Source organism: Lissotriton vulgaris, chromosome 4_1 (assembly GCF_964263255.1).
Source record: "Lissotriton vulgaris chromosome 4_1, aLisVul1.2, whole genome shotgun sequence".
Classification (NCBI taxonomy): Eukaryota; Metazoa; Chordata; class Amphibia; order Caudata; family Salamandridae; genus Lissotriton; species Lissotriton vulgaris.
In genome coordinates, this window is record NC_141691.1 from 1,889,247,264 (window position 1) to 1,889,269,796 (window position 22,533).

A 22,533-nucleotide genomic window follows, 5' to 3' on the forward strand; every position below is an offset into this window, starting at 1 on the left:
AGAGCTGGCGCAAGACCGGACAAAGGATAGGGGGTGTAACCACCCCCCTTCCTGGTCCCACCCAGAGGAGGGACCTAGTCGTAGTGCAGCCCCCCTTTAGCCGGATAAAGGTAGGAGCTGGTCCCATTCCAAATTAGATTATCCTGATCAACTCTACAAGAAGAAACTCAGGACTTCGACGTTCTGCTCCACAGAAGACTGAAGAAATCTCCCTTGTGGGCAAGGAGTGTCCACCCTGCACAAGCAGGCACCATCATCGTACAGCGGCTTCCCTTTGTCGTCTTCCTGCAAGGATCCAGACTTCAGAGCCCGACGAGACCCGGATTCCCAGACCTCTCCGACCTCAACCTACATCTGCAGCACAGCTGGGACACGTGGGTACGACGAGACACATGGGACCGGCCATCTTGAAAGACTCAGCACTTCGCTCTAGCACGACTTCAGAGGCATCCTCGTCCAAGTGCTTTGGGGACTGAGAAGCCCCGACCCCGAGCAGCTCCTGCACCGAAGACCAGCCCTCCAGCATCCACGAGATCTGCGTGGGGCCCTTCTGCCTGTTTGCTGCTCGACGCGTTGTCTGGTCACTTGCTCCGACAACTTCACTGCTGGTCTGGTAGCTCCAGACTGGCCCTTGCTCCCTTCCAAAAGAGGAGCACCCCGGACCCTCCTGGTCCACTCCAGACGCCGTTTCCACTCACCGCGTGGGTTGCCTTTGCCAAGGCCTGTTGAACCCGAATCCGGAGACGACACCGCCGACAGCGAGAGCCTGCGTGGGACAGCTCGTGCCTCCATCCTGGTCGTCGAAGACACCACCTGGTCCACGTGGCTGCAGAGACAAGCGTCCACCTTCACCTGATCGCGACGACGACATCTGGTTCCACTCCTGGTTCCACTCCAGTCACTGGATAGTGACTTTGAACATTGTCCCCTCTGCTTTCAGGTTCTTCTCTTCACTGATCCACCCTTGGATCACACCGGACATCTTCCTCCTGACCGCCTGCAGTATCTTTTCCTCCAGGCTCCATAGACTTCAACGCCGGAACCCGACACGACTTGGCACCTATGCACCCGCAGCCTGTGGGTGAGGTAACACGAGCATTTCGGTGCTCAAGTGTAGCTTGACTCTCCTAGTGTCCAGTTCCACAGTCGTTTTTGTCCTATCTAGTCAGGGACGTCCGTACTCACCTTAAAACTGTACTGTCTGTCAATAGACGTTTTGTACGCATCTCGCGTGTGAGTTCACACTCTGCACACGCGTTCCGTGGGCCTCCTAGTACTTACCTCAAGTTAGTATAGCGTGGTCCCAGCGTTCCTACAACCTCTGGACAGCTCCATTCCTTTGATTGACTTTCACATTCCACTTACTTAGTATATGGTTTGTCGTGCCCCTAGGGCACCATTGTAAAATGTGCAACTTAAACATATTTTTCCTAAGAGTTTGTCATGTGCTTAGCCCTCTGACCTCATAAAGAGTTCAGAGGTGTATGTTAGTTAATAAATACTTGTTTATTTTCATAACAACCTGTGTGGTGTCCTTTCACTTGGTATTCAAGGGGTTATATGTGGTAAAACAGTTGGCTTCACATGCCAAAAGAGTTTAGCCTAAAGACTGCTTTGTCCATGCTACCATTAGGATAGCTGGTCTATAAGGTTGACTTACAGCCAATCACCATAAGGGTTGTTTGGACTGATACAAGGTGATCACTGGAACTAGTGAGCATCATATATCAGGCCAACTTCTCACAACAATGACTACTTGTATCGCCATAGGAGAGCCATAGCACTAGCGGTTTTCATGGACGTAGCAGCCGTACTGCAGACCATACGATCCGCAGAATCCATCTGCCTACTCTCTTTATGGGGTGGTACCGTGGATGAAGGAGTAGTAGCGTGTTGTTTCCTGGCTGCTGTGACGATCACCGAATCTGGGACCGGGTCCGATCTGAGAAAAGCCGGATCGGAGTCAGGGGGTCTGTATTTCTTTTGCAGCCGTGAGGGGCCGACACATCCCTCAACGCCGACCTCCTTTTCCTCGACGTCGAGTGCCGAGAAGACCTCGACGGCGAACGGCGGTGTCGCCTCGACGGCGAGCGCCGGCGCCTGGACCCATCACGACGTCGATGACTCCTCGACGTTGATGAGTTCTCGACGTCGACCTCGTCCGAGGTCTCGTCGTCAGCCCCCTCAACGTCGAACGGCGACACCGCATCCACCCAGAGCCCTGGGTGGACAGGGAGCACACGGTGGTCAACCCTCTCGACGCTGACGTCGAGGCCATCAACGTCGACTGAAATCTGTGCCGTTTTCTGGCGTTCTCTTGACTGGGGAGCTCCGCAGAGACCACACCACGGGCAGAGGACTCAGATCCAGTCCTCCCATGCCCAGACCCACCTTGATCCTGAAGTTTCCTCAGCTCCAGGCCTTGGAGCCGGATTCTCTCTCTGTCCTTCAGGGTCCTCTTGGAAAAGGACTGACAGATCTCGCAATCTTCAGGGACATGGGTTGATGGGAGACAGAGGATACACACTCTGTGGACGTCCAATTTGGCCTTCTTACTGGCACATTCAGGGCACCTGTCGAACAATGCAGGCATTTTCTACAGAAAAATGGCAAAAAACTGGCAAAAAACCCCAGCAAAAGAAAGAAGGAGTAGGCAGACGTCGAGTGAAACACTCTAAACACTCGAAAAGTGTCAAAAATTCGAATTAAACCCAAAAAGGAAGAGCTCAATGCTCCGGGGTCCTGCTAGCAGGAGTCGGAAAAAAGAACTGAAAGTAAAAGGACTATTGCTGTGCATCCTGGGATATCGAGGGTCTCTGGAGAGTTTCTTAAAGGCACGGTATCCTTTTTTCCAGACACATAATGGGGCTTGTCTGTCCATTCCTTCCTCTCTATCATTCCAAGGATTTTGTGAAGGGGAAGTTTCTCTATTGGTAAAACTTAGCAGACTGTGTTAAATGTGATATTGGTGGAATATCCTTTGCATTTCTAGTTGAAGTACTGGACAGTGTAGCCTTGTGAATATAGGCTGCATTATTGTCTTTAATTTTCTCTTAAGTGTCTATGCAGGACTGCACTGAAGACAGTTTAAGAGATTATTTTTGATTGCTCCGGGGTCCACGCACATGGGCGGAACTATTCACTACATTATGACTATACACAGAGATCCCCTACTACAGAACGAACACACTTCTTCTACTTCTTTTTATGGCGTCGCATACCGGAATCTGAAGGTGAAGGCTTAAGTCTCAGGAGCGACGGCTCCGGTCCAGGGAACGGCCCCTAGACCCGGAGCAGAGGTGAGAGGAGTGCCGGACCTCCACCAACTTCCGGCGCCGCTCCCACAAGGTCTTCGGGCCATGCCTCGACAGTCTTGACAGTCCCGGGAGTCATGGTCAGTCTCCAGGCAGTAGAGGCAAACATCGTGGGGGTCCGCCACCGACATATTATGGCGGCACAACCCACAAGACTTAAAGCCGGGCATCTCTACGTGCACCAGGAGACAAGAGAAGGAGACAAAAATGTCTCAAAAAGTAGTCAAAAAATTACCGAGGTACATTCTCAATCCCGAATCTGTGCTTTTGGCGCGGCAAACAGACAAAACTGACGTCAGCGCGCATGGGTGGCACCTAAGTAGTATTCGTGACGTCATCCTGGCGCTTACGACACCAGTGACGAACACGGAGCCGCACAACGCCACCTACCGACGCGCAGGGGTACTGCTAAGCCAAAACTTTCCAGGTCCAGTCTGACGCCTGGGGATTATTCTAAGGTAAGGGATCTATCACGAACGTGTCTCTTTCAGATTTATGTGACAATACTGTTGGGGTACAGAGAGTTTGAAAGGAAGGCTGTAGGATGTAATTTCTGTAACACAACAAAATGTAAATTCCTGAAAATGAAATGTATACATTCAGCAGTTGGGAAAGCAAACCTGAAGCACATTTGGTGCTATTCTGAAGTGCAATGAGAACAAAATTTTAATAGAGTCAAAACAAATCAAGACACTTAACTTGGTGATGCACATATGATAAATATTTACTGCAACTGGATTTCCACACATTGTCCCTTACCTTCGGTAACACATTATCTGGTAGAAACTCTATCTAGCCGCTGATTCATTACCCTAGACATATCCCCAGGCGTCAGACTGAATCTGGCAACTTTCTTGGGCAGTACCCCTACATCCCGGTAGCTGGCACGCCGGTAGCTGGCACTGTTTGGCTCCGCATGGCATCATCAGCGACGGAAGTGACGTGCACTGGGTCTATATGGGTGCCACGCCAGCATGCTGATGTCAATTACTTTTTGTGACTTTCCATGCCAGAAGCGCAGAGCCATGAAGTACACTGACTAATGGTATGGAAAACTAGGGCCCTGAAAGGGAAAAGCCCTGCCTCTAGAAATCCATTTTCAGGGCAGGGAGGATGGCTGGGTCTGTAAGGAATCTGTGGCTACAGAGAGCCTATACCAGATAAGGCATCGAAAGTTAGTAACTTGTTCATGTAATAGAGACTTCTAGATGCAGATTCCTTACCTTAGAATAGATACCCAATCTTCCTGGATGTGGATCAGCGGACAAATTTCACAAAAAGAAGTCCTGCAGTAGGCCCAACCCAATGGATCTGACTGTCCAGAAAGTAGTGCTTGGTAAACGTGTGCAGGGAAGCCAATGTTGCCATCTGGCAGATTTCCAAGACATAAATTCCCCAAGCTAACACAGTTGTTGCCGCTTTAGCTTGTTGGACCCGGCCTCATGGCGTGGTTCACCCCCTCACGAATCAGCTCCCCGTCAGCCAACTCTGTACATAGGGACTCCCTAGCTGCCCTACCAATGTCCTACCCAATGCCCATTGTCCGTATCGGCCTGTCCCCGGCCATCCTTCCAACCCGCACGCCCCAGACCCGCAAGGCCCCATAGGCCCCTCGGAAGCCATTTTCCCTTCCGTGACCCCTGATGCCGTGGGCCTAGCATGACCCCCGCCCCAGCGCAGAGTAGACTCCAGACGCGCCAGCCCCCGTTGGGAGGACGAGGGCTACCCTAGTGAGAGAAGACGAGGAGTTTCGAGGGCACCTCCGGCCTCCCCTGAGAGACCGGTTTCGCTCACGCCTCCCAGAGTGCTGGCTCCAGACCTGCTGGGCGTCTGGGAATTCCCGGACGCATCCTCAAAGGGATCAAAGGACCAACCGCCGGACCTCACCCCAGGACCGCCCCCACAGCCTCGGACCCCCGCCTACCAGGGTCCGGACATCAAAGGGTCACTGAACTATATCAAGGGGCGCCCCAGAACTAGCGGGCAGTTGTATCTTGGACCAGGAAGCCCTGCTGATCTGATCGCGGCTGAACTGAACCTCGTGAACTCTTTGAGCCCTGCTGACGTTGTCGCGGCTCGTTCTTGGAACTCAACCATCGGAGCCCTGCTGACCTCGTCGCGGCTCGAGATTGAATCTTGAAGACATCTACGGAACCCTCTGAGCCCTGCTGACGTGGTCGCGGCTCCTCCTGAACCTTCTACAGAGCGAGCCCTGCTGACGCTGTCGCGGCTCAAGGAACATCCTTGTCCGGCTGGACTATCGAAGTCACCATCCTGAAAAGACCCTCTTTCAAGTGAGTAAGAACACCAGTGCGTTTGCCATCTTCCCTAACCCCCCGGCTCGAGGATTGAGAGCTGTGCGCAGGGTACGCTACGTGCTGGCCTACGAGATTAAGACTGTCCGCTACCCTCTCCCCAAAGACTTGAGACTCTTTGCGATCCCTCGATTGTTGTACATAAGTGTGGTATTGCCTTTTTTTCGTGAATATAAAGAAGTTGATAACTGATCCTTCGGTGTTGTGTCTGTTCATAAGTGTGGTGTGGTCCTCGTGTGTACGATTCGCTACTTGAGGTCTTCCCCGGTGGAGATCCCTCGCAAGGCTCGGCATTATTGGTGGGAGAGGTGGGTCACGGAGGAGTTGGATAGACATAACCCGACCTCTGGGGCCGCCCCTTCTAACATAGCTCTGGTGGAATGAGCACACAATCCCTCAGGGGTAGCAGATTTTTATACAGGGCACAATCCATTGTGGGATGGTCCTTTCCTGTACAGTCCATCCTTTCCTCGCTCCGACATATGCTACGAAGAGTTGGTCGTCCACCCGGAACTCGTGTGTGGTCAAGGTAGGAGCGCAACACTTTTTATGGGTCCAGACGGTGAAGTTACTTCTCTTTCTTGGAAGAATGAGGTGAAGCGTTAAAGTATGCAAAGTGATGGATTCGCCCATGTGAAAGGAAGTGACTACTTCCGGGAGAAAGAAAGTTATCAGTTTGTCTGGGTAGATGTTCAGATAAGGAGGCTTGGGTGACAAGGCCTGAAACTAACTGACCCCATTGGGTAGTTGTTCTAGCCATGAGAAAAACTGTCTTGAGAGTATGGAACCTGGGCGGACAGTTGTGTAGGAGTCCAAAGCGAGCGCACATATGGAAAGTGAGGACGAAATCGAGGTCCCACTGGGGCATGATAAAGGAAGAACGTGGAAACAAATATAAACTTTTCAGAAACCAATTTGCAAAAGGGGGGTTGAAGAAGGATGGCTGATCAGGCAACTGCAGAAAAGGTGCAATAGCTGGGCAATAACCCTTCAGAGTTGATTCGGGGTCTGGATTGCGCCCGAGACCAGAGGCCTCTTATCTCCACCTCTTCCAAATGACCCCCCTATCTCAGGAGTAACGCATCTGTCACCACTGTCAGATCTGGTTGTGGAAAGGAGAGGGGTCTGACCCAATCGTGATTCATTAACCACCACTGCAATATTGTGTAGTTCCCTTCGGGATCTGGACCAGGTCAGGGAGACTTGCCTGATGCTGCACCCACTGGAACTTCAGGATCCCCTGAAGAGCCTGCATATGGCAAAAGGCATGCATCACCAGCAGGATGTTGGAGGCCATGAGGCCCAATAGCCTCAGAGTCAGTCTCATTGAAATCCAGGATAGAGGTTGGAACATCAGTATCGTAGCCTAAATATCCTGAACTTGCCATTCAAGAGGATATGTCCAGATCAGCTTCGATGAAAGGGAGCATCTGAGAAGGAGTCAGGTGTGACTTTGGCATGTTGATAGTGAACCCCAGCGAATGCAGAAGATCTGCCATGGTCTGGAGAAAGCCAATCATCGCAAAAGGGAGATCTCCGGAGATAAGCTCCAACCACTGCCATCACATAGGAGAGCACTTGAGGGGTGCTGGTTAGGCTAAAGTGGAAAATGGAAAACTGAAAGTGCTTGTGGCCCATCGTGAACCGCAGGTAACGCCTTTGGGCAGGCATGAGAGGAAACGCTACCATCCAGTCTCCTGGGTCCAGGGCAGTCAGGACATAAGCAAGAGTGGGCATTTTGAACTTCTTGAGAAAGAAATAGAGAGCGCGCAGGTTGAGGATAGGATAAAGACCTCCGTCCCCCTTGGGCACCGGAAAGTGGCGGGAAAAGCAACCATGGCCTGCTTCTGGTGTCGGAACTTCATTTTAGGGCTCCTTTTGCCAAAAGAGCCATCACTTCTTGGCGAAGAAGGGATAGGTGGTCCTTCACCAGCCTTTCATACGTAGGTGGCATGGAAAGAGGCGTAATCATAAAGGGGCGGTAGTAGCCCCTTTGGAAAATCAGCAAAACTCTCTTGTGTGATTATATGGACTGCCAGTGCAGAAGGTGATGGCAAATTCTGCAGTCCAATGGGTGCCCATGATGGTAAACGTGCAGATGAGGAGGGTTTGGAGGCTGAAGCTGCTGGGGAAAGGGGTGGCTCCTGATTCCGAACGCTAGCTAACCGACCCACGAGACCAGTAGGTACCGAGTCCATAGCCACGCAGAGGCTGGAAAGTTTGAATGCCACAGTGGTTAAATGGGTACTGACATGGCTAGAAGCGCCTTCTATGGCCACGAAAAGTGGATTGAGGGCGACGAGAGGGTATGGAAAGGCCCAAGTGCCTGGCTGTAGCACTGCTGTGCTTAAAGCTCTCTAGCGCCGAATCCGCCTAGTCTCCGAAGAGACGGAGGCATCAAAGAGCATGTCCATGGAAGATGTTTGGACATCCCCAGAAAATTCAGCAGTCCTCAACCAGGCATGGCAGAGCAGGGTCACAGTCGACAAAACCGCTCTGCCTGGAAGATTCACTGCCTGGTGAGACCTGCAGCAGGACTTTAGTGAAAAACCTGCTGTCATCAGCCAAATCTCCACAATTATGGCAGGGACGCGCCCAGTGAGCTGGAGAACTACCAAAGCCTTGGGTAGCCTGCCAGGAGAAACACCGAAAGTCTGCCTTGAGGAGAAGCTACTGCCCTGCAGTCCACAGGCACCAACAAGCATAGTCTGGTTCACCGACTTGAAGCTCCTGGCTCCCTGGCCGGACCCAAGCGGCAGATGACTAGGAGAAGCTACTTGTGCTCTGGAAGGTCAGATATGTCTCCCCAATGAGTGTGAAGACAACAGGACCAACCAGAGCCGTCATGTACCAACCCACGGTTTACCGGACGCCCTGCACCAAACACCAAAAGGGAGAGTCCAGTCCGGATTCTCACTGCACCAGGACCAGGAAGCCGTCGAAGGACATCAATTTTACTTAGACCCACCTCGAAAATGGCCCAGCTGCCTTGATTTCTCCTCTTTCAGCTGTTTGCCCTGACAGCAAGGTGCATCTTTGCACACCCAGCCCAGCTGACCAATCCCTATGGTCCAGAGGCTCCCGACGAACCAGCTGTGTCTCCATGCTCCAAGACCCCTAGCAACCTTAGCCCATGTTTGGGAGACCTCAGATTTGTCTGCAAGTCCTCCTGTGTAGCCTCTATTTGGGTGGCACCCTTCTCCATAGAGCGCAATCTACCAGACTCATCAGCACCCTGTACCCAGTAGATCCTAGGCTGTTCCCGAAGAACTGCTGGTAGTATTTTGAAACTTGGCCCACTGCTATTCCAATCCCAGAAGGTGAGCCCCATGAAACTGACTGTATCTACTTTACATGCATCTTTGACTTTTCCTCCCATAGAATTGCATTGTGTGTAAAAGTGCACAGATTTGAACGTTTTACTTACCTGTGAATATTTCTATTGAAACCTGTACTTACTGTTTAACGAAATTCTTAGTAAATTTGTCTTGAATTTATTCTTTGAATGTGTTTCTCATTTATTGCCACTGTGAGTACAACAAATGTTTAGCACTACCCTCCGATAAGCCCAACGAACAAGTTACTTACCTTCGGTAATAATGTATCTCGTAGAGATATAGTCTAGCCGCAGATTACTTAATTTAGAATATCCCCAGGCGTCAGACTAGATCCGTAAAATGTTGCGCAGCAGCACCTCTGCGCGCCCGGGGGCGCTACCGAAAGGCTCCGCCTTGACGTCGTCCATGGATGTGACGTCAGCGGAGCCATAAATGCCCCGGCGCGCCAACATCAGTTTTCGTCAGAAGACTTTTCTGCGTCAGAAAGCGAAGCCATCATCAAAAACTGTGAAAATATGGGAACAGTGTGAAGAAAAAGAAAAAACAAGGCATGGTGAAAAACATCACCATAGAAGGACAGTGGCAGGCACCGTATATTGTAAACTGAGGGAGGGAAAAGAACAGAGCACCACTCTGGGAGGGACCCGCGCAATTGTTAAGTCCAAAACCTCCCCGGAGGCAGAAGAAGATGCAGAGCATAGGCAGGATTCGAACCCTTGGCCTGTGTGAGCCTGTGCCACCAGAGGCACAAGACGTAACATTGAGCCATAGCTCCCTGGTGAACCATCACAGCTGCCGGCAGAAAGGCTGCAACCACAATATATGACAGAACCCAGGAGTAAGGACAAACTAACATAAGGCGTCACCCAAAAGGAGGCATCAGATCCGAATAAGGGACCTGCCGAATGCAGCATTGTCAGACTGCAACAGCTATAGTGCAGGGGAGGCAAGAGACCTCAAGCGTTTCAAGAAGATAGAAGGGAAAGATGGGGGGTAGAAAAAGTAGACCCACATCGGACCACCCAGGGTAAGGGTTGTAACGGACACATTGCATATGAGCATACCGTCCAATCAAAAGAATGTGTAGAGCAGAGCCACGAAACAGAATGTAGCCTTGTGAGTCGGAGTGAAGAGAAGACGTCACCCTGCAGAGGAATTAAGCCACCCAAAGGGAGGCAAAGGCAAGAAGCCCAACCTGAAAAGGTTGTCGCAGGACGGGGAGGATGGGCGGGCGTTAAGGAATCTGCGGCTAGACTATGTCTCTACCAGATACATCGTTACCGAAGGTAAGTAACTTGTTCATCTGATAGAGACGTCTAGCCGCAGACTCCTTAACTTAGAATAGATACCAAAGCCATACCCCTAGAGGATGCAGGACTGCGACTGAACTCCACTAAGGTCCAGAGAGAACCTAGCCGCCAAAAACATGACCAAAAAGTGTCGTCAACCAAAGGGAGAAACACAGTGGGGACTGAAATGGCAGCACAGCCAACCACTAGACTCCTATGCTCTGAAGAGAGTGGGAATTAAGGGGAGGCTAGGGCACCACAGCCCATCCAGAATAACACGAAAACCCTCATATGTAGAGGGGATGAGAGGAGAAACGCACCAAGCCAGAATGCTTGTGCCTGAGCAAAAAATGTCAAACTTCGAAAGAAGACGAGCAAAGGGGCATGAAGGATCAGCAGGTCCATAGGTGTTCACAGGAAGCAAGAGATAGCCCCAGCTAAACAACTCGTACAGCGTAAAACATTGTTGAACCTGCTACCGTAAAGATACAAAGGCAGCAGGGTACTGACCCCTGCCCAGCGAGGGCCGATATGGAACAAAAACACACCCAGTAAAGAAACTGGCATGAAAAAGAAGTTCAGCACCTCACAAGAAGTAGAACTGAACCTATGGATCCAAAATACTGGTAAGTGGTACAGTGGAGAAAACGCATACCGCCCCCGCATGTACAACAGAGGAAGAGTACTGCTGAGACCCTCGCCAGCCAGACGTGTGAGAGCAAGGAAAGGATGCCCATACACAACCAGAAGGACACTCATACACGGCCAGAGGGTGCCTGTAGTACCATAACAGAAGAGCACCAGGAAGCAAGACAGCAGAAACATCTGAGATGCGCACAATAGCAATAAGGCAACGGGCCACAAACACCAGAGAAGATCTGGTGAGCTAAGAAGATAGGGCCAATACCAAGGCAGGAAAGACAGCACAAGACATTAGGAAGACCATTGCGCAGAAACAGCCTCAGGAGGATGCTGAAACCCGGCCAAACCTAGGGACTAGGGTATGCTCAAAAGTACCCGCAGCTATACGGAAAGTGGAACTAGTCCAAGCTATAAGCAGCGTCTGCCTCTGGTCCGGAAGAGAGAACAGTCCCCTCGCAGGAAAATTAGAAGAAAAGACAAGCCTAACAATGGAGTAGTCAGGACCAACGGACAAGTCCTAGACGCTAGGAAGAGCGGAGTCTAAGGAGATCCGGCTGCACGAGTTCGCCACATCAAGTATAGCAGCAAAACTTAGAAAACCCTGTGCAGAAGCAGCGGGGAAGTGGAGAAAACTACTAGGGAATAAGCCGAAAGGCCATAACAACGTACAACAGAGAGGCCCACGGCAACTCCTTATTGGCACGAACAACCCAGAAAGGGCTGGCATCAAAAGACGCACCATATGACAAAAAGCAGGATGCCAGGCCATGCGAGGTAGATGCTACACAGCATAGAGCGAGACCAGGATTAAGTAGTCTTTTTATGTTTATGCCGGGACCTCTATTTAGACTTCACCTCAGACTTACCCAACGCTGAATTGAAATGGAACTGGGAGTTGGATGAGGAGGGGCCCAGATAATTGGAATGGGAAAGACTAAATGGCTAGGAACACAATATGACAAGTTTCTTGAGCTAGGAAACACACAGGTCTTCGTGCACATCAAGGAGCATTTATGTCATGTGTGAACTCTAGACACCACAAGTAAACTTCAAGTTTCTCCTTGACCAACATCTGTTTCCTGCAGTAACAGCGCAAATTGAGGCCTGTAGTCTTCAGGTGAGGCATTTCCCCTAGCACACTGTTAAGAGAAGAATATTGGATTCACTAAATGGCAGAGAAAAGCTTTGTGGGCCAAGCTCCGGATCCTTGTCGAAGGGTGCTGAAGAACGGAACTGATGTCAGCGCGCAGGGATTACACCCTATATACTACTCCGTGCCCCACACCCGAAGTGTGTTGCCACCACCTAGTTCCATCGTCCGAAAGTGTCAGCTGCCAGTGTGCTGGAGCAGTTGCTCAAAAAGTTCCAGATCCGGTGTGGTGGCATTCAAAAGGTGAGGAATATGCGTTCAGAAGTACCCAGCAAAATATTTATATATTCAGAAAATGTTCCCTTAAGTAGGAAAGGTATTCAGGTCAGAGACCGTAAAATATTTTCCAACAAAAAGGCAGTTAGCTGCTGTAATAGCTCAGGAAAATGTCTCTCAGACACAGAATTTAAACATAAGTTTTAACGCAAACCGAAAGTACTACAGCCAACTATTGATGACCAGTGTCAGGGGACTAGATAGGAGTCAACATTAATAATGCAAAAAAAACACAGTAAAAAAGTAGTCCTTGAGCTTGCCTGCATATGTTATGTTATGTTATATGAGGTTTTATAACGCGCTCAAATACTCTCGGGTGTCCTAGGCGCGAGCTCATGCAGAGAGACATAAGGAATGAAAATGAAGGTTAAAGTGACATGGTAAAAAGATGTGCTTTTAGTGCTTTTTTAAAAAGATGGAGGTCCTGAGTGGCGCGAAGTAGCAAAGGAAGTGCATTCCAAGCCCTTGCTGCTTTAACCGAGATAGATTGTCTGCCTAAGCGAGCCCGCTGGAAGCGTGGGAGAGCCAGTTGGCACTGATTGGGCGGTTGGGGACAAACATGGAGAACCGCCTCCTACGGTAATAAAGTCCTTGGCCATGTGTAGCTCTGAACGATAAAACCAGAGTCTTAAACAGAATATCAAATATCGCACCAGAAATTTACAGCAGTTTACTGAAGAATGAACATTTATTATGTATATATAACAGAGGAAGAATATCGATTAGGGCCTTAAAACCCTCAAGCCTCTAGCTGGAAAAGTAGGAACAGAACGGTTTATTCATCTGCAAAACCACTTTGTACAAAGTTGTGCATATATGTATTTAAATGTAATCCTACAGTAAAACCTGCAATGTACCTTTGCCATTTTACTCATGTTCATGCAAAGGGTCATCAAAAATAATATATATCAATGTTTTAGTTTCAAGGGTTCAATGCAAACATGTGAAACAAAACTGTTTCAGATGGGCACACCTAATATATAAGTTACAACTGAGAACACAATTCTTACCTTTTTGAGGTAGTTTAGGAAGAACTCTGGGGCCTAGAGCAGTCTTTGAGGGCCCAGTGCTAATTAATTGAAAAAATAAAAAACCCTTGTTACATTTAATTGCAAGCCAAAATTCATATAATTGAGGTATCAACACATAGCTCTGTTTTAAATATTTATGAGGTTATGTGCCACAAAAATATCTTAAAATACTCAACACATGTTTCAGGAGATCATTACATCGTTTGTTAGAAATAACTTCTCACAAAATACACATTCCAAGGAATATCTACATGTGTGCTAGAGTTTGAATGAACCTTTTAGTCACCTAACACCAACTTATACATAAAATACTTGGATTCGAATAACACCACATCATAAAAGCTTTTGTCATATTTTTTTGTAAATGTGTTGAAAATATGTCACACAAAAAAAAAAACATTTTCTTACACATAGTTCATGGTTATCTTACCTTCAAAATGTAGGAAAATACTTGTGGGCAAAATTATCTTTGCAAACTTTGTTCCTTTTGAAACGTGACAATTTAACTAACTTTTAAGTAATGCTTTTAAGGATAATGACAATAAAATAAATGGAAGATCTACTTACCTTCGGTAACGAGATATATCCCCAGGGTCAGACTAGATCCGGGAAATCCTTTTTCCATAGTAATACCTCTGCACGACGGGAGGCGGCGTCGCTCCGTCCTGACATCGTCCACGGAAGTGACTTCAATGGAGCAATATAAGCCACTCCCGGCGTGCTGACGTCAGTTTTCTGCAGGAAACTTTTCCGGGCCACAACACGGAGTCATGCACAGAACTGCGATAGCATAGGAACAGTGTGTTAAAAAAGAACAAAATCGTTGAAAAATCACCCTGTACCCGGAGGGACCGAAAGAAGCTCAGAGTACGTGCGGCGAGCAAGGGCCGAACAAAGTGCCAAGCCGTGCCCCACCTCGAGGGGGCAACAACTGAGGCACGAAAGACATGACAAGTCAGGCACAGCTTGTCACCACAGGAGGGAAATTAAAGAACCACAATATTGAAGTAACATGTTGCAAGACAAGTGACTAGAAGTGAACGACCACTAGAAAGTTCACTACACACACCCTCCAGAGATTTAAGGACTGTAGCACCAAAGAGAACCCAACCCATCCGACTTCCAGAGAAAGAAGGAGGCATACGTGTGGGCAGTGAGAGGGTATTAAAAACATAACTCCACACGTGAGGAGCACAGGTGGAACAACATGAGAAGGAGGTAAAAAGTATAGAGCTGAACCACATTAAAATGTGGACGGAGTGGAGAGCCAAAGGGCTCGAAAGTCGAACCACACCCCCTGCGCAAAGGATGGTGCGAGAACACGCCACCAACCAAACACTAGGATGGAGGGGAGTCCGAAGGGCCCCACGCAGAACAACACACCCCAGAGTGAGGTGCAAGAGCACACCTCCGGAAGACCAAGGCCACCACAAAGTGGGGCTATGTGGAAAAACACCATATGAAAAGGTCTTCGCACAGCGTGGAGGATGGACGGGCATTAAGGAACCTGCAGCTAGACTGTGTCCCTACCAGATATATCGTTACCAAAGGTAAGTAACTCTTCCATCTGATAAGAGACATCTAGCCGCAGATTCCTTAACTTAGAATAGATACCAAAGCCATACCCCATAAGGGGCGGGTCTGCGAAACAACCACCAAGTTCCAGGGCAACATATTTGTCAACTGCTGACGAAAAATGGTAGAAACCGCAATGCCAGGACAATGGGCATCAGACCCATGACCAACCTTAAGGAGTATTAACAAGGGATGGTAAAGACACCGAATCTGACGAGGGACGGTGTGAGAACTCTCTCACCCAGACACAGAGGAAAGGAAAATAGAACTAGAAAGTACTGTGCAAAGTAAGAAACAATGCAGCAAGTCTTTCTAGAAGGATCCAAGCATCGGTCCCTATATTCCAAGAGGAACGAAGTTCCAAGGGTCACAACAACATGACAACGGTAGAGCATACCGCCCGAACACACACCACAGTGGAAGCCACAGTTGGAGACTGTCCACCCCAGAACTGGAGCTGCAGTGTGAGGCCGGTGGGTGTAAGAAAAAACACATTAATGTGTCCTGCCTACGACATGTGACAACAGTGGCAGGGCTGAGCCCAGAGCCTATGAGCAAAAGCTCAGGAGGTAGGCATGCAGCCAAATTAATTAAAAGGCACCACTGTGAGTGAACAACCTGAAAGGCTAAGAACACATAGAGGACACTATCCTGAAGGAATGTGTACACAAGAATGGCTGACACCAAGGCAAAAACACTTAGCATGCGGGCACCCCAGTGACGTGTAGGATCCACGATATATCCACAAAGACAGGAATGGCGATACCCATGAGACAGCGGAAACATAGACCACAAGACTGCTCATAAAGGAGAGGATGAAGGCACAGACAGAAGCCTGGCGCCAAAAGCCAACACCGCCAAAGACCGACACTGTCTACCAAAATGGAAAACGTCGAGAAGAATACACACACAGTAATGCTACCTAAAGAAGCACCTGTGCCAGAATGGGAAAAGAACTCACATCCAGAAAAACATCAGAGGTGCAGCACAGATCCAGTGGCAGAAAGGCATAGACCGGAGCCATTGCTTGAGAACTAGAAATATGCACAGGACAGGAAGGGACAAACAGGACCCCATGTCCCGCCAGGAACAGGAGACTGTGCCAGGGTAGACCCCTAAGGGCGCATGTCCACCGAAAGACAGGCAAGATGTGCACAACGCGGTTGTTGGAACACACCAGGTTGACAAAACCCACTATGGAGGCGGGGTGTATTACGGACCAATCGTAGACAACCAATGGTGACCCTTGGAGAGAAACCAATCCTATAGATCTCACCATAGGAAACATCGTCCAACAATAGGAAGAGTCACCTTGCGTCCAAAAGTTCCTGGGCAAGGAAGAGTAGCAATGTGATTGCCAACAAATACATCACATAGGGTAAGGCACAACCATGCAAAAGAAGGGTCCCTCTTGAGACAAGCTCGTAGGCAGAGGCTCATAGTAAAGGTAAACACAGCTTAACCAGCTGTCCCAGAATAAGTAAACAACACGGCTGAGCAGCCACACAACCCAGAACATGATGGTCACAAAACCAAAAATCCCCCACAAAGATTAAAACCGAGGAAGATACATATACAGGAGGCACCCATCAAATGGTAGCCCCTCCTGAACATACTCTGGGAAAACGTCAGCACGCAACCATGTGTGGTGGCGTATGGCAACCGACCTAGCCATAGTACGGCCCACAGAGTCTGTGGTGTCCATGGCAGACCGAAATTGAAAAGTGCCCCATATCAGGGCCATCACGGATTAGCGGACCACATCGGCACAAGAGTTCTCCGGCATGGAGGGAGGGCAGGAGCCGTTCAACAGCGTTCTAAAGGGCAAATTGAGCCTGAGCGAATACACACAACCTGTTGAGGGACCCGAGTCCTGAGCTGGTGGATGCAAACACATTGTGACCATATGACTACAACCACAGAGACTCTCGAGTGGGAGGAAGCAACGGAACAGGAGTCCCAGAGAGAGCTGCCTGAAGCACAAGTCCTCCAGCTCCAGGATGGAGGGTCAAACAGGTGGGAGCTGGCCGATGGCGATGTGCCACAGCACAATCCAAGGGGTCGCCCGAGGAGGGCGTTCCCACGTACCGAGAAGGATGTCAAACAATGACTCCGCAAAAGGTAACAATGGTTCCATGTTCCCCGCGCCCTGGTGGAAAATAACCAGCAAAGGCTCCGAAGGACTAGAGACTGAGGGCGGCTACATCCTTAAAATATCTGCAGCCCTCCAAAGAGCCCTGACGAATGTCCCACTAGCCCCCGTGAGCAAGTCATCAATAGGTGATGGACGCAAGCTAAACCGGCCACTTAATAGAGGCTCAGCAGCAGAATGAGTAGGGCAATGCTCCACTGGCGCCTGCACTGGAGAGCAGTGAAATGACTCAGGGGGTGGTGAACCCACCGGGACCACACCCTCCACCAATAAAGCTGGAGACGGTACCGGCATCGAGGCGACATTGAGCCGGCGTCGGAGACCTCTAAAAAGGCCCCGACTGGCGGAGTGTAGCTAGAGTCGGCGACCTCCGAAAAGGCCCGACCGCCTGAGTCGAGCGGGCGACCTCTGAAAAGGTCCCGAATCCTCGAGTGGGGCTGGCGTTGGCGACTTCCGAAAAGGTCCTGACCGGATGTTGACGTTACAACGCATACTTTTACAACGCATACCTTTACAACACATTTTTTACAACCAACATCCATTACAACGCATTCCATGACAACGCATGCCATTGCAACAAATTTTTTAAAACTACCTTTACAACGCATTCCATTACAACGCATACTACCTTTACAGCGCATATCATTACAATGCAGAATATTACATTGCATGTAAGCTAAGTATTGGTTAGTGTAGGGGTAAAAATTACTATTCTAACTCCAGGGAGGTGCAACAGTAGGGTAAGTGTTGGATAGTGTAGGGATAAAAACTACTATTCTAACTCCAGGGGGGTGCAACAGTAGGGTAAGTGTTGGATAGTGTAGGGGTAAAAAATACTATTCTAACTCCAGGGGGGTGCAACGGTAGGGTAAGTGTTGGATAGTGTAGGGGTAAAAATTACTATTCTAACTCCAGGGGGGTGCAACAGTAGGGTAAGTGTTGGATAGTGTAAGGGTACTATGTGTTGTAATGCTATGCGTTGTAACGGTATGCGTTGTAATGACTGCGTAGTAATGACATGCGTTGTAGTGGTATGCGTTGTAGTGTCATGCGTTGTAATGGTTGCGTTGTAATGGCATGCGTTGTAATGGATGTTGCGTTGTAAAAGTTTCGTTGTAATGGTAGTGCGTTGTAAAAGTTGCGTTGTAAATGTTGTTTCCCGTCCTGACTGTCCGAGTTGAGCCGGCGTTGGCGATCTCCAAAAAGGCCTCGACTGCTCGGAATTGGACCGGCTTCGACTCAACATTCTCCAAAATGGAAACCTGCGAGAGAGAGTCCCCAAAGCGGTGTTGTGCACCGTGCCGCAGCCACCCCCAGCGATGCTGTAGGGAGCCTCGGAAGGCTGTGCGACAGCGCTATGGAAGGGCCGTATCCTGACGTTGCGGCGACCCTGGTGTCAGAGTCAGGGCACTAGGTTGGAGCTGAGGGGAAACCCACCAGCGGTGTCCCAACCTGAGTCCCTCTCCCCCTTTGGGGCCCGGAGGCACGCCAGGGAGAGGGGGGTGGGAGGAGACAAATGCTTACCTGAGGTAGGCGAATGACGGCGACGGTCCGGGGACCTGCCCTGAACAAGAACGAGCTCCCGTGAGGACTGGCGCTGAGATGACGGCTCTGCTGGAGAAGAAGACCTGCATCGCAAGGGGTCCGTGCAAGGCATTCGGGCAGACAGCAGCATCAGGCGGGCGGCGTTCCCGCAGGGATTTCGGCCGCAGCTGGCGGCAAGAGGCGCACTCCACGGAGTCATGGTGCTTTCCCAAGCACCACATACAGACGTCGTGAGGGCCGGTCGCTGACATCTGTCGCGAGCAGGACCGGCACGGGTTGAGGCCCGCAAGGGGCAACAAACACACAGTTCCTGGATGCGAAAAGGTGTCAAAAAAAGGCCTGTAAGTAACAAAAACAGAAGAAAACAGGATTCCCTTGACCCAACAATCAAGAATGTTTCAATACAGTGATTAAAACTATATACAAATATTGAATACTATATTCAATATGTTATAGAAACACTTTATTATAAAAATATTTTTGTTCAGATTCCATTGTACAGAAGAAAAAACTGCATAAAGCATCACAATAACAGAACAATAAAACAAATTCTCACTTCATATATTAAAAAACACATACAATTCACGGGGAAATTGATTACCAACACATTACAATTATGACAAGCATAATAGAGACAGACACAGATATAAGACACAATTCTTGTCAAATACAAATGTACATCAAAATGGATTCAATGACACTGCAGTTAATACATTGATCCAATCAGTATTTAAACCGTTTGTGTCAGTCCTATAAATTGTATTTTCAACAGCGTCAACGCTTTTCGATGGCTTCAAGTTTGTCATACCATCTTTATCAAGACCCAAAGTTTCTGTCTCTGTATGAATTCATTCAATAGCTTTTTTCTTCCCTTATTTCTTGGGATTTATGTTTTTCGTTCTTTATTTATTCATTAAATTAAATTTCTTTGCCGTTCACTCGTTATTTATTTCTGATTGATGTATCACCTCCTCTTGTTCGTGGATTAATTCAAGGTGTACCATAGGCTCTAATCGTAAGAAACCATTAGATCGTGAGAAACGTAGGTGGAGTATCCAAACCACTGGCATTTGATGATCAAGATACAGGCCAGTCTCAGTGTAATGAGGAAGAGCAACTGGTCTGCCTCCTCGTTACCATCTTCATTGCGGGGGGACATGCTAAAGATCTTGAAGAGCATCAAGATGAGGGGAAAAGAGGAACTCCTTTCTCTGAAAATACTGCCCTTGAGGCAAGAGGAAAAGAGGAAAGCTATCCTCAAACTTGGTGTGCGCCTTTGCAATTGTATAGTGAATCATTGCGCCTACCCTAGCTGAAGCCAGTTTGGGATCTGCAATCAGCGTCACTGTAAAATGTAGTGCTAGTGCCAACGAAGCCAGATTCGACATCGATTCAGAAACAGAAAGATTACTATCAAGGTAAGTAACTTTTTCTTCTGATGGACATTTTTACATACAGATTTCTCACCTATGAATAGATTCCCAAGCCATGCTCCCTTTAGGAGGGGGAAGTTGGGGAAATGAAAACGAGGAAATTCTTTAGGATCAAACAAGTGAAATGGCCATACCTTCACCCCTCAGAATCCAAACAACAGTGCTTGGCAAACACCTGGAGGGTAGCCCATGTGGCAGATTTACATACCACCTGTATCCCAGTAGCCAAGCCCACTATTGAAGACTTTGACTTAGTGGAATGGTTTTGGATTCCTTCAAGCGATTTTTCTTTGCCAATGAGCAGCAGATCTGGATTCACAGCAAACTCCAACCTTAAAAGTGTTCTCTTTTGAACTGCCTTAGCTTTCTAGATGCCCGTGCGCCAGAAGAAACCGCTGTCCCCATGAGGTCCACCCATTCAGGGGCATTATGGGACCCCTGACCATACTGGCTACTCCAGAGGACTGCAACCTATTTAAGCTGCACTCACATCCATTCTGAATGCCTCCACCTCTTCTGTGACCTTCACTAATACTGGGAAAGACACAACTGTCCTCCCTTTGCTGAAAAACCTTCTGTGTACCGTTCTACAACTACAAACCAATCTCCCTACTACCACCAAATACCTCAAGGACCACCAACTCCTCAACACTACTCAGCCTGGTTTCAGAAACAACCACAGCATAGAAGTACAAGTTACTTACCTTCAGTAATAATGTATCTCGTAGAGATGATTCTAGCCACAGATTCCTTAACGTAGAATATCCCCGGGTGTGAGACTGGACCCAGAAAACTTTCTTGCCCAGCATCACTGCGCGCCGGGGGGGGGGGGGCGGTACCACACGACTACGGCCGAAGTCCTCCACGGCCACGACGTCAGCGAGGTCACATAAGCCCCACCCCAGTGCGCTGACGTCAGTTTGCTTTGGAAAACTTTACCGAGCCACAATGCAGAGTCATCACAACAAAACTGAGGAGAGCTTCGGAACAGTATGCGAAAACCAGAGAACACATAGAGAGAAATAAAAGGCGAGGCACACCACTTAACGCCCCAAGACACCAGAAAGCGACAACAGCGGCCAGAGCAGAAAAAGGAGCAGAGCACCACACCAGGGAACAACTCGTGCAAGCCAAGGCGAAAGCATCGGGTAGCAGTAAGGCACCAGAAGGCTGAAGCAGCAAAGCCATAACAAGAAAGCGCAAAGCGCCACTCAGTGGAACATCCCTGCAAGCCAAGGCTAGAGCTATCCTGAAGGCAGAATCATGTGAAAGCGCCTCAACAGAAGAGAGAGAGAGAGAGAAAAAGAAAAAAGAGGAAGAAAGTCCGCAACCACAACCACAACGGGAAAGCTCACAACCCCAGGACGAAGGAGCAAGTAACCCAATCCAAGATCACCCTACCAAAAAGGGGAAACCCTCCTGAAAGGAGAAGGAGTTAAAGGCGGGAAACCATCAGCGGACCACAGTGCCATCTGAAGGGAACAGGAGGCTAAGGACAGGTAAAAGAACCCCCCACGACAAAGACCATGTGTGGGGCAGAAACTCCAACAACAGAGGGGAAAGAGCAAGGTAGGCCCCCATGCTGAACAGAAACCAGCTGGAGGGGTGCCTGACCGAAAGAAAACAAAGAAGACACCCACAGAAGACAAGGTACCCAGAGAAGAGCAACTGCAGAAACCCAAGCAGAGGGTCCTCGCAGAAACGGGGAGGAAGGGTGGGTCATGAAGGAATCTGCGGCTAGAATTCTATGTCAGGACCGGAGGCTTCAGATTATGCTATATCTTCCTTCGCTTTATTAACATAAAGTCTCCACAGCAGCTTAGGAAAAGATATATAATAATAACAAAAATGCTTTAAACGTAAAGCATTGACGGAATGTTCAACAAATCAAACAACAACTCCCAAGAGTCTCTTTGTATAATGATAGTCCATAGTCCTTCCACTCTGTCCATCACCACTATAAATCCGGACTTCTCGTCATCTTCCTCCTCTTTCTTCGCTGCTCCCGCAGCCAGATAAGTGCTCATGTTTTTTCCTTTTTCAATATTGCTGATTGTATTGTGTACGATCGTTGGGGGACTCACTGCATGGTTTATTCCCTTACATAGTCCCCGGTCGCGGGAACGTTCTTCGTTCCTACGCGACCTTTCTTTCCCACTTGAGTGCGGTGCGTGAGTAGACCGCCAGGGGGCGGCCTGTCGTCTCGCCGACCCTTTGGCGAGCCTCCGCAGTGCCAGGAGCCGCGCCGTGGAGTCTGCTTGCGCAGGAGCCAGCCCTCGCGTACCCCTCTGACACCTGGTGCCCCGGGTCTGTACTTTCCTGCTTCTGACGCCCCGTTGGGGTCTGTATTGCGGCTCTGACCGCGTGAACCACCTTCGGGTGACCTTTGTGCACCTCTTTATTCAAAGTGTGGCTTAGCGCGCTTGAGGGGTGCGGCGACCCGGTCCCGGCGAGGAGGGTCTGCGCGCTTGGG

General features: G+C 49.2%; 1 protein-coding gene across 3 annotated transcripts in view; it reads right to left on the bottom strand.

Moving 5' to 3' along the window:
• The window catches only part of ASAP1 (ArfGAP with SH3 domain, ankyrin repeat and PH domain 1), a 1,926,573-nt gene that overhangs the window by 145,125 nt on the left and 1,758,915 nt on the right, over window positions 1-22,533 (bottom strand). For all 3 annotated transcript variants that reach the window (XM_086966222.1, XM_086966220.1, XM_086966221.1), the window contains one exon: window positions 13,335-13,393. In XM_086966222.1, coding sequence (XP_086822348.1) covers window positions 13,335-13,393 — 59 coding nt within the window. The remainder of the gene's footprint in view (window positions 1-13,334; window positions 13,394-22,533) is intronic.